Source organism: Bombina bombina, chromosome 4 (genome assembly GCF_027579735.1).
Source record: "Bombina bombina isolate aBomBom1 chromosome 4, aBomBom1.pri, whole genome shotgun sequence".
NCBI classification, from domain to species: Eukaryota; Metazoa; Chordata; class Amphibia; order Anura; family Bombinatoridae; genus Bombina; species Bombina bombina.
In genome coordinates, this window is record NC_069502.1 from 860609943 (window position 1) to 860624936 (window position 14994).

The 14994-nt window shown below is 42.6% G+C and overlaps 2 protein-coding genes across 2 annotated transcripts in view; one reads left to right on the forward strand and one right to left on the reverse strand.

The window, feature by feature from the left end:
- LOC128657999 (uncharacterized) overlaps window positions 1-14994 on the reverse strand; it is a 302915-nt gene that overhangs the window by 110318 nt on the left and 177603 nt on the right. The gene's annotated exons all lie outside the window — the stretch shown is intronic.
- LOC128657320 (zinc finger protein 154-like) overlaps window positions 1-14994 on the forward strand; it is a 71420-nt gene that overhangs the window by 38219 nt on the left and 18207 nt on the right. Inside the window, exons 4-5 of the mRNA XM_053711619.1 lie at window positions 4091-4198; window positions 4712-4816. Coding sequence (XP_053567594.1) covers window positions 4091-4198; window positions 4712-4816 — 213 coding nt within the window. The remainder of the gene's footprint in view (window positions 1-4090; window positions 4199-4711; window positions 4817-14994) is intronic.

The following is a 14994-nucleotide window of genomic DNA, read 5'->3' on the forward strand; positions in this document are numbered from 1 at the left end:
ATAAATGAGTATAATTATAGCACTACAGCTGCAGTAGTACTGGGTCTAAATTACATGGACAAGCTGTGTGTTCTGATACACGGGTATAATTATAGCTTTACAGCTGCAGTAGTACTGGGTGTGAGTCACATAGACAAGCTGTGTGTGCTGATAAATGATTATAATTATAGCACTACAGCTGCAGTAGTACTGGGTGTGAGTCACATAGACAAGCTGTGTGTGCTGATACACAGTATAATTATAGCACTACAGCTGCAGTAGTACTGGGTCTGAGTCACATAGACAAGCTGTGTGTGCTGATACACGGGTATAATTATAGCACTACAGCTGCAGTAGTACTGGGTATGAGCTCACATAGACAAGCTGTGTGTGCTGATACACGGTATAATTATAGCAGTACAGCTGCAGTAGTACTGGGTATGATCTCACATAGACAAGCTGTGTGTGCTGATACACAGGTATAATTATAGCACTACAGCTGCAGTAGTACTGGGTCTGAGTCACATAAACAAGCTGTATGTGCTGATACACAGGTATAATTATAGCACTACAGCTGCAATAGTGCTGGGTCTGAGTCACATAGACAAGCTGTGTGTGCTGATACACAGTATAATTATAGCACTACAGCTTCAGCAGTACTGGGTCTGATCTCACATAGACAAGCTGTGTGTGCTGATACACATGTATAATTATAGCACTACAGCTGCAGTAGTACTGGGTGTGAGTCACATAGACAAACTGTGTGTGCTGATTCACAGGTATAATTATAGCACTACAGCTGCAGTAGTACTGTGTGTGTGTCACATAGACAAGCTGTGTGTGCTGATACACAGGTATAATTATAGCACTACAGCTGCAGTAGTACTGGGTGTGAGTCACATAGACAAGCTGTGTGTGCTATTACACAGGTATAATTATAGCACTACAGCTGCAGTAGTACTGGGTGTGAGTCACATAGACACGCTGTGTGTGCTGATACACAGTATAATTATAGCACTACAGCTTCAGCAGTACTGGGTCTGATCTCACATAGACAAGCTGTGTGTGCTGATACACATGTATTATTATAGCACTACAGCTGCAGTACTACTGGGTGTGTGTCACATAGACAAGCTGTGTGTGCTGATACACAGGTATAATTATAGCACTACAGCTGCAGTAGTACTGGGTGTGTGTCACATAGACAAGCTGTGTGTGCTGATTCACAGGTATAATTATAGCACTACAGCTGCAGTAGTACTGTGTGTGTGTCACATAGACAAGCTGTGTGTGCTGATACACAGGTATAATTATAGCACTACAGCTGCAGTAGTACTGGGTGTGAGTCACATAGACAAGCTGTGTGAGCTATTACACAGGTATAATTATAGCACTACAGCTGCAGTAGTACTGGGTCTGAGTCACATAAACAAGCTGTGTGTGCTGATACAAAGTATAATTATAGCACTATAGCTGCAGCAGTACTGGGTCTGATCTCACATAGACAAGCTGTGTGTGCTGATAAACAAGTATAATTATAGCACTACAGCTGCAGTAGTACTGGGTCTGTGTCACATAGACAAGCTGTGTGTGCTGTTACACAGGTATAATTATAGCTTTACAGCTGCAGTAGTACTGGGTCTGAGTCACATTGAAAAGCTGTGTGTGCTGATACATAGGTATAATTATAGCAATACAGCTGCAGTAGTACTGGGTCTGAGTCACATAGACAAGCTGTGTGTTCTGATACACGGGTATAATTATAGCTTTACAGCTGCAGTAGTACTGGGTGTGAGTCACATAGAGAAGCTGTGTGTGCTGATAAATCAGTATAATTATAGCACTACAGCTGCAGTAGTACTGGGTCTAAATTACATGGACAAGCTGTGTGTTCTGATACACGGGTGTAATTATAGCTTTACAGCTGCAGTAGTACTGGGTGTGAGTCACATAGACAAGCTGTGTGTGCTGATAAATGAGTATAATTATAGCACTACAGCTGCAGTAGTACTGGGTGTGAGTCACATAGACAAGCTGTGTGTGCTGATACACAGTATAATTATAGCACTACAGCTGCAGTAGTACTGGGTCTGAGTCACATAGACAAGCTGTGTGTGCTGATACACGGGTATAATTATAGCACTACAGCTGCAGTAGTACTGGGTATGAGCTCACATAGACAAGCTGTGTGTGCTGATACACGGTATAATTATAGCAGTACAGCTGCAGTAGTACTGGGTATGATCTCACATAGACAAGCTGTGTGTGCTGATACACAGGTATAATTATAGCACTACAGCTGCAGTAGTACTGGGTCTGAGTCACATAAACAAGCTGTATGTGCTGATACACAGGTATAATTATAGCACTACAGCTGCAGTAGTACTGTGTGTGTGTCACATAGACAAGCTGTGTGTGCTGATACACAGGTATAATTATAGCACTACAGCTGCAGTAGTACTGGGTGTGAGTCACATAGACAAGCTGTGTGTGCTATTACACAGGTATAATTATAGCACTACAGCTGCAGTAGTACTGGGTGTGAGTCACATAGACATGCTGTGTGTGCTGATACACAGTATAATTATAGCACTACAGCTTCAGCAGTACTGGGTCTGATCTCACATCGACAAGCTGTGTGTGCTGATACGCATGTATTATTATAGCACTACAGCTGCAGTACTACTGGGTGTGTATCACATAGACAAGCTGTGTGTGCTGATTCACAGGTATAATTATTGCACTACAGCTGCAGTAGTACTGGGTGTGTGTCACATAGACAAGCTGTGTGTGCTGATTCACAGGTATAATTATAGCACTACAGCTGCAGTAGTACTGTGTGTGTGTCACATAGACAAGCTGTGTGTGCTGATACACAGGTATAATTATAGCACTACAGCTGCAGTAGTACTGGGTGTGAGTCACATAGACATGCTGTGTGAGCTATTACACAGGTATAATTATAGCACTACAGCTGCAGTAGTACTGGGTCTGAGTCACATAAACAAGCTGTGTGTGCTGATACAAAGTATAATTATAGCACTATAGCTGCAGCAGTACTGGGTCTGATCTCACATAGACAAGCTGTGTGTGTTGATAAACAAGTATAATTATAGCACTACAGCTGCAGTAGTACTGGGTCTGATCTCACATAGACAAGCTGTGTGTGCTGATACACAGATATAATTATAGCACTACAGCTGCAGTAGTACCGGGTCTGAGTTATAGACAAGCTGTATATGCTAATACACAGGTAAAATTATAGTTCTACAGCTACAGTAGTACTGGATCTGTGTCACATAGACAAGCTGTGTGTGCTGATACACAGGTATAATTATAGCACTACAGCTGTAGTAGTATTGAGTTTTAGTCACATAAACAAGCTATGTGTGCTGATACACAGGTATAATTATAGCACTACAGCTGCAGTAGTACTGGGTCTGAGTTACATAGACAAGCTGTGTGTGCTGATACACAGTATAATTATAGCACTACAGCTGTAGTAGTATTGAGTTTTAGTCACATAAACAAGCTATGTGTGCTGATACACAGGTATAATTATAGCACTACAGCTGCAGTAGTACTGGGTCTGAGTTACATAGACAAGCTGTGTGTGCTGATACACAGTATAATTATAGCACTACAGCTTCAGCAGTACTGGGTCTGATCTCACATAGACAAGCTGTGTGTGCTGATACACATGTATAATTATAGCACTACAGCTTCAGTAGTACTGGGTCTGAGTCACATAGACACGCTGTGTGTGCTGATACACAGGTATAATTGTAGTAAATAGCTGCATAACATCCGTTGTAAATTTGATTTCAATTTTATCACAGTCACTGTCACAGTCAGGTGTTTGTTAGGAAGCAGGTTAAGCTGGTTTAGAGTTATATGTTTCTTTTTTATTATTAAATGAAATATGATTCTTATGCAGCTTTTATCTCACTTGTTCTATTGAAAGAAAAATGATCAGATAGCAGAACAATTTTATACAATATAGTTTTCAAAGAAGCATCCCCAGTAACCTTTAATTGAGTCAAAATGCATTTAAGGTGTCTTTGAATAATAAATCTGTGTACTATCAGGTAGTTTCCTGCTGTAATTACAGGGCATCTAGAGGAAAACCCGGGCACTGGGCTATTAAATGTGAAGGAAGAGGATGAGACAGATGACATGAATAGTCATCAGACTGAAATACATTGCTCCCTCCCTGCTGGTGAGTAGTAATACGTGAGAGTCTGCCGGGGCTGTGCACACAGTTACTTACTGCTCTCCCTCCCTGCCGGTGAGTAGTAATACGTGAGAGTCTGCCGGGGCTGTGCACACAGTTACTTACTGCTCTCCCTCCCTGCCGGTGAGTAGTAATACGTGAGAGTCTGCCGGGGCTGTGCACACAGTTACTTACTGCTCTCCCTCCCTGCCGGTGAGTAGTAATACGTGAGAGTCTGCCGGGGCTGTGCACACAGTTACTTACTGCTCTCCCTTATAGTTTACTGTCTGGTTTATAAGCGCAGATAACACAATGAGTTTAACCCTTGTTTAGTTCATGTTGTGCTTTTATACTGGATTATAGCGGATCACAGTCCATAATAAAGGCCTTAAGTTAAAAAGTAAAAGACTAGATGGAAAAGAATCACAGTATGTGCATTTGGTGCTATTGTCTCTCTGGGAAATACACAAACTGATTTATGGTTAAGTTATAAAAGCTGAACCTGCTTTATTTGTACAGATGAAGATAACGCTGATATAGTGAAAGTTGAGATAACAGAAGATCTGTGTCTGGCTTATCAACAGGGAGCCCTGGATGACGAAACCAGTGACAGTATCAACCCAGGTGAGTGTGTATATGTGTTGTGTCTGAGAAACATGGGTTACAGGTGAGTGTGCATGTGTGTCTGAGGAACATGGGTTACAGGTGAATGTGCACGTATGTTGTGTCTGAGGAACATGGGTTACAGGTGAGTGTGCATGTGTGTTGTGTCTGAGGGACATGGGTTACGGATTGGATTTCGGTAAGATTGTTTCATTTTATACACACATGTTAGCGATAGAAGACAGTGTCTCAGTGGGACGCCTTTATCTTTATGGAATCAAGGGTTAATATCTCCTGAGGGGAATTGTGAACAGTGTTTTTTTTTAATCATGTTTGTTATGTGATTCTGACTGCGTATGTGTAAGGAGACATTTTAGGCTCTTAGGCTGATACGGAACATACAGGTTATATAGCTGCAAAGTTTTATAAAGCTGGCGCGCTTTTCCTAGCAGGGGCGGTCCTGCATGAGGCACCATGTGATGGGGTGTAGTCACTTCTTGTTTTCCATTTCCGTTTCCTGACCGAGTGACTGCGGAGAAGAGTTAATTTCTATACCTGTCTGGGTCATAGGAGGTGGTGAGTGTCCCAGCCATTGGGGGTGTTGGTGCCAGTGTGTTTTTTTGTCTAAAACTCGTAATTGAAATTATGGAGGTGTCTGATATTCTAGAGGATTCCTCTGATACAGATTTTGATACCGGTGTATGTTGTGAGGAGGACCTGGAAGACCAGCCTGCTCAATTATGTTCGGTATGCTGAAATATTGTGTTCTCTTCTAACAATGTTGAGATGTTAGAGACCACTGAGCCGTCTACCTCTGAGGATTCCTCGTCCCATGAGGTGCATACCCTATAATCTTATCCTACACATACAGTTTCCCTAAGTGCCATACTCCTTCATCTGAGGGAGACTTTTTTCCACCGGAGGTTACTGCGCATTTTTGCATGGCCATCTCTATGGCTTTAGTGAGTTTGCCTCTTCCGCCTACGATGTGAAGGATTAATCTGTGCTCCTCTACACATGGGCTGTCGTGTAAAGTGACTATTGTGCCAGATCTGTCTTCTGGGGGTGTGGTTCCCTCTGAGGCTTCAGAAGTAGAGCCTCCAGGGTCTGAATAGGCTGAATTGATTCCTCCTCCTACGTTTACTCCTGAGAGAGATTTTGGAGATGTTAGAGGTTCCCAGTCCTTATCCGTCAGGTGGCTCTCAGTCCTATATATCAGATAACGATCTTGATTAGATGTGTGGAGAGGGTTGGATCCTCTCCTTTATCGTCTTTATGTATATAGTTATAGAATCCCTGTCCCAAGCTCTTTGGGGGGTTTGTGTTATACACAGGCAGGACCTGTTAGTTTTGCACACCCTTTTGAATCCTTTTGGTGTGTTTAACCATTTTTCTTTTCTAATCTGTCTTGGATAGTTTTTGTTTTAGGATCTCAGGGTTCTTGTGGAAACTCTTTCTTGGATTGTTTATGGTTATATCGACTTTGTTGGTCAAGATGGATGTCTTCCAATGGAAGCTTCTAAATCTCTGGTTGGGGTGATGCTCCCTCGACTTTATATGAAAGTTTAAGCCTCAGAGCTTGTTTTTTATATTTCTTTATTTTCAGTTCCTAGCACTGCTGGAACTTAAGTTTTTGTTCTTCATGACAGACGGGTCGTACACTTAATGAGGGGCAGGACCTGTTTTGGGTAATAGTTCAGTCTGTTATTTCTTTCTAATATAGAGAAGTAGCCTTCTCTAATTATTATGGTCCGGGCGAAGTTGGCCCTTCTATACCGATGGACAGGCAGGACCTGTCTTAGGTTTTTCTGGAGGGGCCCTTGATGCTGGATCATATGGGTCCGGGTGTCCTAGAGGCCGGAGTTGAGATTTTCATTCAATTTTTTTTTTTGACTAGGGGACTTTTGGAGTCTTATTCCGGTACTCTTCGCGGTGTCATTCACTGTTGGTGAATGGCCCAATTAGGGAGGGGTTTTTCTCGTCCTTCTGGGTCCGATGATCTTTAAGCAGAGCCTTTTTGATCTCTTTGTTCAGAGAGAATCCACGGTTTTCTCTACCTGGAGTTAGGAAGAAGGTTATCTTTCCTGTCTAAACAGTCCAGTATAGTCTGGTACTTTTCTCTATGGAACTAGATGGTGGATGATGGAATCTGGCGGCTGTTGCTGGATGTTCATTTAAAGCATGCTTATTTAAGCAGGTCCTTTCTTAGGGACCTTTTTTTCTTCCGGAACCTCGCTTTGGTTCTCAGTTTTGGGATCTGGGATTGAATGTGACAGTAGCCTGTTTCTAGGTGTTGCGGCAGCTCCCGACTCTTGGCGTCTCTGGTTTTTCCAGCGTCTTCTAGTAGACCGTTTGGGATTTCTTCCTGCCGGTTCCATCCCCAGAGGTGGACCTAGACCAGAGTTCTAGGGTTGTGACCAGGTTGGTTCTTTTGGATGCGGTTTGGTTTTCCAGACAGGAGGGCTCTTGGCCTAGAGCTTAAAGGGCCATGATACCCACATTTTTTCTTTCATGATTTAGAAAGATAATGCATTTTTAAACATCTTTCTAATTTACTTCTATTATCTAATTTGTTTTATTCTCTTGATATTCTTTGCTGAAAAGCATATCTAGATATGCTCAGTAGCTGCTGATTGGTTGCTGCACATATAAGCCTCATGTGATTGGCTCACCCATGTGCATTGCTTTTTCTTCAAATAAGGATATCTAAAAAAAGAAGCAAAATAAATAATAGAAGTAAATTGTAATTTTGTTTAAATGGGTATGCTCTATCTGAATCATGAAAGAAAGATTTTGGGTTTAGAGTCTTTGTGGCTTACCGGTTGGGGACTTGTTCCCGATGGTTCGGTCCAGCTCTTCTGGTGTTGGAGATTTTATCCTAGTCCCCCGGGGCAGTTTTGTCTTGATCTCTTCCCTGTCAGCAGGGAGAGAGTCGTTCATGGGGTATGTGAATCAGGATTTACCTTCCAATCAGCCTTGGTCTTCTGGATTCATGCCAGTTGGGACCTCTTGGTGAGTGGAATTTTTCAATCAGTGAGTTCTTTCTGCGTATACGGTTTGCAGCTCGATGTCATGAGAGTTCCTTTGTTGCAGGGATCTGCCGGGTTAGATTCCTTTTGCATTCTGGGATCTTTTCTTCCGGGGTGATTTGCAAGGGGTCGCTTGAACCTAGCTGAGAGAAGGTTTTTGTCTGAAGGGTTCGATCTTTTCCTTCAGCTCGTACCTGGATCCTCATCACCTATTTTAGGCGTGGAGGACTTCCTCTCTTTTTGTCGGGAGGAGCTAGCTGGTCCGGTCTCCCTTCGGGATCCTGGAGTTCTTTTCTTCCCATCTAGAATGAGCTGGTGAAGGACTTGTCTAACTAGTTTGCCAGGATAGCATGCTGGTTAACTTAGCTGCCGGCATGCAGAGAACCAGCGGTGGTTCCTTTCTCTGGTATGCTCTTTCGCAAGCAGTTTTTATTATCTGTTTGTGCTCCTGTTCCAGAGATTGATTGATCTCCCAGGTATTCAGTTGTGTTTGCTAGGGCACTGCCTGCAGCAGGGCAGGCAAGTCCATTCCTTGCTCCATTTGGGGTTGGATTTTTTCCTTCAGGAGTTACATCGGGTTCCTTTCTACCTGTTCAGTAGGTGGTCTTTGAGTCTTATTCAAGGACCTATTTCGTCTGTAGATTGTTTTTCTACGTGTTATAGGTTCCTGTGTTGCACTTTGCAACATGTTCTTCCTTATTGTGGTCTTCCCTTAAATAGGGTTATCCAAGTTTTTTTCTCCCTAATATGGTCATATCATTGTCCAAATGAGAAGAGGTTCTTCCCTTTTTTTAAGGGAATATTTCATTGAGGTTCTGTCAAACTTCATCAGAGTAGTCGGTCTTTACTCTCTTCTAGGAGGTACAAGGTTTTGGAAGCTGAATAACTTTCTCCTTGTTAGTGGAGGAGTGTATTTTGCTGGCTCTAGGAGACAGCGGGTCACGAGTCTCATCAGAGGTTTATGGCTCGGTTTGAGTACAGTGACATCTTTTTTGGTCTCTGACATGAGATCCTATGGTTCTGGTTGTTTGGCGGCTGCTTGTTCCTTCATAACTTTCTTAATATCTTTATCTTTTTGCTTCTATGAAGGAAGCCTTCGGGAGATAGTTTTCTTGCAGGCTGTGATGCCCTCCGGTTGGGCCAGCTCTTATTTGTTCCCTCCGGTTAGCATTCAGTGTATCATTTTCCCACAAGTAATGAATGCAGCTGTGGACTCTCCCTATATTTAGAAGGAAAACATAAATTATGACTTACCAGATGATTTCCTTTTCTTGTTCCTTGTTCCCTCGGCAGAATGACTCGGGGATGAGGGAAGTAGGGGGACGTATTTGAGCCTTTGACTGGGTTGTCTTTGCCTCCTCCTGGTGGCCAGGTTCTGTATTCCCACAAGTAATGAATGCAGCTGTGGACTCTCCCTGCATCGAAGGAAAGGAAATTATCTGGTAAGTCATAATTTATGTTTTTGACTAGACTATCCCTTTAAGTAAAGGAACGATTCTGCAATGTGACATTTTATTGCATGTAAATAACAGATATATTTACTCATATAGTTACACAGCAGACAGTGTAAGTCTTAGGTAAATATTTATCAAATACACAGTTTTTAACAAACAAAATGAACCTGCTGACTTAGCCACACAACTCTGTAATATTCCTCTCAGCTCTTCCATGTGACTTCACAGCTGTTACCAACTTGATAGAATTGAAAGTTTGAAAATTGTAAATTAAATGATAGTTTTCTTTGATTATTTTAAGCCCTTTTTTGTTATGTATGGGGCATGTTTGAGGGGCACAGGTCAGGGGTGAGTGTTTGTGTGTGACATTTCAGGGACACAGGGTAACAGTGAATATACATGTGTGACAAGTCTGAGGTATACAGAGCACCGGAGAGTGTACATGTGTGATGTGCCTGAGGGACACAGGCACAGGTGAGTGTATGTGTGTGACATGTCTGAGGGACACAGGCACAGGTGAGTGTACGTGTGTGACATGTCTGAGGGACGCAGGCACAGGTGAGTGTACATGTGTGACATGTCTGAGGTATACAGAGCACCGGAGAGTGTACATGTGTGATGTGCCTGAGGGACACAGGCACAGGTGAGTGTACGTGTGTGATGTGCCTGAGGGACACAGGCACAGGTGAGTGTACGTGTGTGACATGTCTGAGGGACACAGGCACAGGTGAGTGTACGTGTGTGACATGTCTGAGGGACGCAGGCACAGGTGAGTGTACGTGTGTGACATGTCTGAGGGACACAGGCACAGGTGAGTGTACGTGTGTGTAATGGATATCTGTTAAATGAACAGAAGGATCAAATGTGCAGAATAATCTATGAAAATGTTTATTTAGTTTGTGTGACACAGGATCAACCTCACAAAAATTCATTAAGCAAGGTGTGGACAATGTAACAATTTATATACCACTGTTTTGTTGAGCAGTTGATTCAGCAGACTGTGGAGCAGTGATCACAGTGATATATGTATATATATATATGTAGATGTGGGAATGGAAGTATCATATTTAAGAGTTAATAACAGGTAAAGCTTTTTCATGAAATAAATAACAAAAGAAGTACTTAATCCAAGCAAGTGTATTATGGGTTAATCATATAAATAGATCAATATGATAACGATAAAGAGGAGAGGTTCATCAAGCCTGATCTATAATGCATGACATGCAAGCAGCTGAACAGTTACTTTCTATTAGGCAATCCTGTGACTGAGATCAAAGTATATAGCAGAGAAACCTGAGCGCTTTGTACAATTGCTACAATAATAGTATCCAGCAAGAACTTACAATGAAACTAAGAAGATTGTATCTACAGGTTACTAACCGGTAAGTACTTACATTCTAAATGTTCCAGCAGCGGTTAAACAGTCCTCTTTGTTACACGCTCCAGCGTGTTTGACCGCAAAGTCTAGATCAGCTGTGGAGGCGGATCCTTTACCGGGTGTCAGACAAGTGCGATGTGTCACAGAGGGGAGCTGACGCTACTGGTTCTGTAGGAAGGCTTGGCTGTAGGAGGATTCACTGACTAAGCGTAGTGAATAGCACAATTAACTAGCAAAGTGCAAAGGAGGAGTATAAGCTTATAAAGGGTAAATCAGAGAAGCCTTAAAGCAATAGTACAGAACTCATAAAGGCTACTAACATGACAGGTCCCCAACTCAAAGAAAACCTCCAGGTGTTCAAGGCGAGGGCCGATCCGGATTCCTTCTATGGAACATGGAAACTAAACGAGGTGCAGATAAATTAGATGCTGGTTCCCATGTATCATCATCATGAGGATATCCCTTCCAATGTATTAAATACTGTAGCTCTCCATGTGAACGTCTGGAATCGAGAATTTAAGATACCTCATAATCCAACTGTGGTTGAAGATGTTCCGGAGGTTGCAGAGCCGGTGTAGGTTCCGTTCTGACAGGGTGGTATGGTTTAAGTAAAGACACATGGAAGGAGGAATGTATCCTATAGGAATCAGGTATATCGAGCATGACAGCATTAGGGTTTAATAACTCTGGTGATTGGAAATGGTCCAATAAATAATTGGTTAAACTTCTTGGCTGATGCCGGAATTCTCAAATTGCGAGATCCTGGACGGTATTGTATGTGAAAATTAAATCTTGAAAAGAACAAACTTCATCTGAGTTGTCTTGAAGATAATGTACGATTAGTTTGTAAATACTCCAAGTTCTTGTGGTCAGTGTAAATAAGAATTGGAGTTTCGGTACCTTCCAGCAAGTGTCTCCAATGTACTAGAGCAGATTTAATTGACAGGAGTTCTTTTTCCCCTATAGGGTAATTAATCTCAGGAAGTGTGAGAGATCGAGAAAAATAAGCAATTGGGTGTATGAGTTCGGATAGATTCTTACGTTGTGATAGAATTGCTCCAATAGCAAAATCCGATGCATCTACCTCTAAAATGTATTGTAAAGTAGGATCAGGAAAATGCAAAATTGGAGCTGTTGTGAACCGCTCCTTGAGGTAATCAAATGCCTGTTGAGCTTCGGTAGTCCATAAAAATGGTTTGTTCTTCCCAGTGAATCTAGTGAGAGGTTTCACAATAGCAGAAAAGTTTTTTATAAATTTGCGGTAAAAATTTGAGAACCCCAGAAAACTCTGGAGTTCCTTAACAGTTTTGGGTTGTGGCCAATTAGTGATAGCAGATATTTTAGTATCCTCCATATAAATTCCCTGTGCTGTAATTCTATATCCAAGAAAAGATATCTCCTGTACATGAAACATACACTTTTCTGGCTTAGCATACAGTTGGTTTTCCCTGAGTCTTGTAAGAACAATGTTTACATGTTGCACATGTTGGTCATAAGTTTCTGAGTAAATTAATATATCATCCAGATAGATGATTACGCACACATCCAACATACCTCTGAAAACCTCATTAATGAAATGTTGGAATGTTGCAGGAGCGTTACAGAGTCCGAATGGCATCACTAGGTATTCATATAATCCATACCTGGTACGGAAGGCAGTGAGCCATTCATCCCCTTTTCTGATACGTATCAGATTATAAGCGCCCCTCAGGTCCAACTTTGTATAGATGGTAGCTTTATTAAGACGTTCTATTAATTCAGTGATTAAAGGCAACAGATATCTGTTCTTAACAGTTACTTCAGTTGCCTATAATCAATAATTGGACGTAAGCTGTTGTCTTTATTTCGCACAAAAAATATTCCAGCTGCAGCTGGGAAGTGGAAGGTCTAATAAAACCCTTTTTCAGATTCTCATCTAAATACTGTTTTAGATGTGTTAACTCAGGCTGTGATAAATGGTATATGTGTCCAAACGGAATTGGTGAACCTGGTAGTATGTCGATAGGACAATCGAAGGACCTATGAGGGGGTAAGGTTTCTGCTTCCTTTTTATCAAATACGTCAGAGAATTGTGAATACACTGTGGGAACATTGGATAAAGTGTTATCTACATCGGAACACAACTGTGTAGTGGCTATTGTGTGAAAACACGTTTCCTTACAATATTTTGAAGTGAAATGAGTTGTTAATGAGGACCAATCAATGTTTGGCTGGTGTAATTGCAACCAACTAATTCCTAAAATGATAGGGAACAAAGTTGAAGAAGTTATATCAAAACTGAGGTATTCACTATGTCCCTCTAGAGTTACTACCCTTATAGGAATTGTATGGTGAGTAATGGGACCACTAACAATTTGAGTACCATCGAAAACACGTAAAACATATGTTTTTTTTTTTTTTTTTTAATTGGTATTTTATTTATTTGTACAATTGTGGTATCAATAAAGTTGCTTGAAGCGCCAGTGCCTTCAAGGTTATCTCTCTTGTTGCCCACTGCAAGGAAATAGAAAGTTGACAATGAACAAAGTTTTTTGAAGATAAGTGGTTATTTGAGTTATAAATCTTACCTTTTTTAATTTTGACTTGGACAATCCTTAACCACGTGTTCCTTAAATGCACAGTAGAGGCATAAATTGCTATCTCGACTTCTTTTTTTTTTCTTCTGAGGACAAGGGTCCCCTTAAGACTCCAATCTCCATTGGCTCTTCTGATGGTTTGGAGACCTGGTATGCGGTTGGAGGAAGTTTTCTAGAATATGAAGTCTAGATCAGCTGTGGAGGCGGATCCTGTACTGGGTGTCAGACAAGTGAGATGCGTCACAGAGGGGAGCTGACGCTACTGGTTCTGTAGGAAGGCTTGGCAGTAGGAGGATTCACTGACTAAGCGTAGTGAATAGCACAATAACAAGCAAAGTGCTAAGGAGGAGTATAAGCTTATAAAGGGTAAATCAGAGAAGCCTTAAAGCAACAGTACAGAACTCATAAAGGCTACTAACATGACAGTGTGTGACATGTCTGAGGGACACAGGCACAGGTGAGTGTACATGTGTGACATGTCTGAGGGACGCAGGCACCGGTGAGTGTACATGTGTGATGTGTCTGAGGGACGCAGGCACCGGTGAGTGTACATGTGTGACATGTCTGAGGGACACAGACACCGGTGAGTGTACATGTGTGACATGAGGGATACAGGGCACAGATGAGTGTACGTGTGTGACATGTCTGAGGGACGCAGGCACCGGTGAGTGTACATGTGTGACATGTCTGAGGGACGCAGGCACCGGTGAGTGTACATGTGTGACATGAGGGATACAGGGCACAGATGAGTGTACGTGTGTGATGTATCTGAGGGATACAGGGCACAGGTGAGTGAACGTGTTTGATGTGTCTGAGGGATACAGGCTTACAGCGCACAGGTGAGTGTACATGTGTGATGTGTCTGAGGGATACAGGGCACAGGTGAGTGTACATGTGTGATGTGTCTGAGGGATACAGGGTATAGGTGAGTGTACATGTGTGATGTGTCTGAGGGATACAGGGCACAGGTGAGTGTACATGTGTGATGTGCCTGAGGGATACAGGGCACAGGTGAGTGTACATGTGTGATGTGTCTGAGGGATACAGCGCACAGGTGAGTGTACGTGTGTGATGTGTCTGAGGGATACAGGGTACAGGTGAGTGTACATGTGTGATGTGTCTGAGGGATACAGGGCACAGGTGAGTGTACATGTGTGATGTGTCTGAGGGATAAAGGGCACAGGTGAGTGTACATGTGTGATGTGTCTGAGGGATACAGGGCACAGGTGAGTGTACGTGTGTGATGTGCCTGAGGGATACAGGGCACAGGTGAGTGTACATGTGTGATGTGCCTGAGGGATACAGGGTACAGGTGAGTGTACATGTGTGATGTGTCTGAGGGATACAGGGCACAGGGGAGTGTACGTGTGTGATGTGTCTGAGGGATACAGGGCACAGGTGAGTGTACGTGTGTGATGTGCCTGAGGGATACAGGGCACAGGTGAGTGTACATGTGTGATGTGTCTGAGGGATACAGGGCACAGGTGAGTGTACGTGTGTGATGTGTCTGAGGGATACAGGGCACAGGTGAGTGTACATGTGTGATGTGTCAGGGATACAGGGCACAGGTGAGTGTACATGTGTGATGTGTCTGAGGGATACAGGGCACAGGTGAGTGTACATGTGTGATGTGTCTGAGGGATACAGGGCACAGGTGAGTGTATGTGTGTGATGTGTCTGAGGGATACAGGGTACAGGTGAGTGTACATGTGTGATGTGTCAGGGATACAGGGCACAGGTGAGTGTACGTGTGTGATGTGTC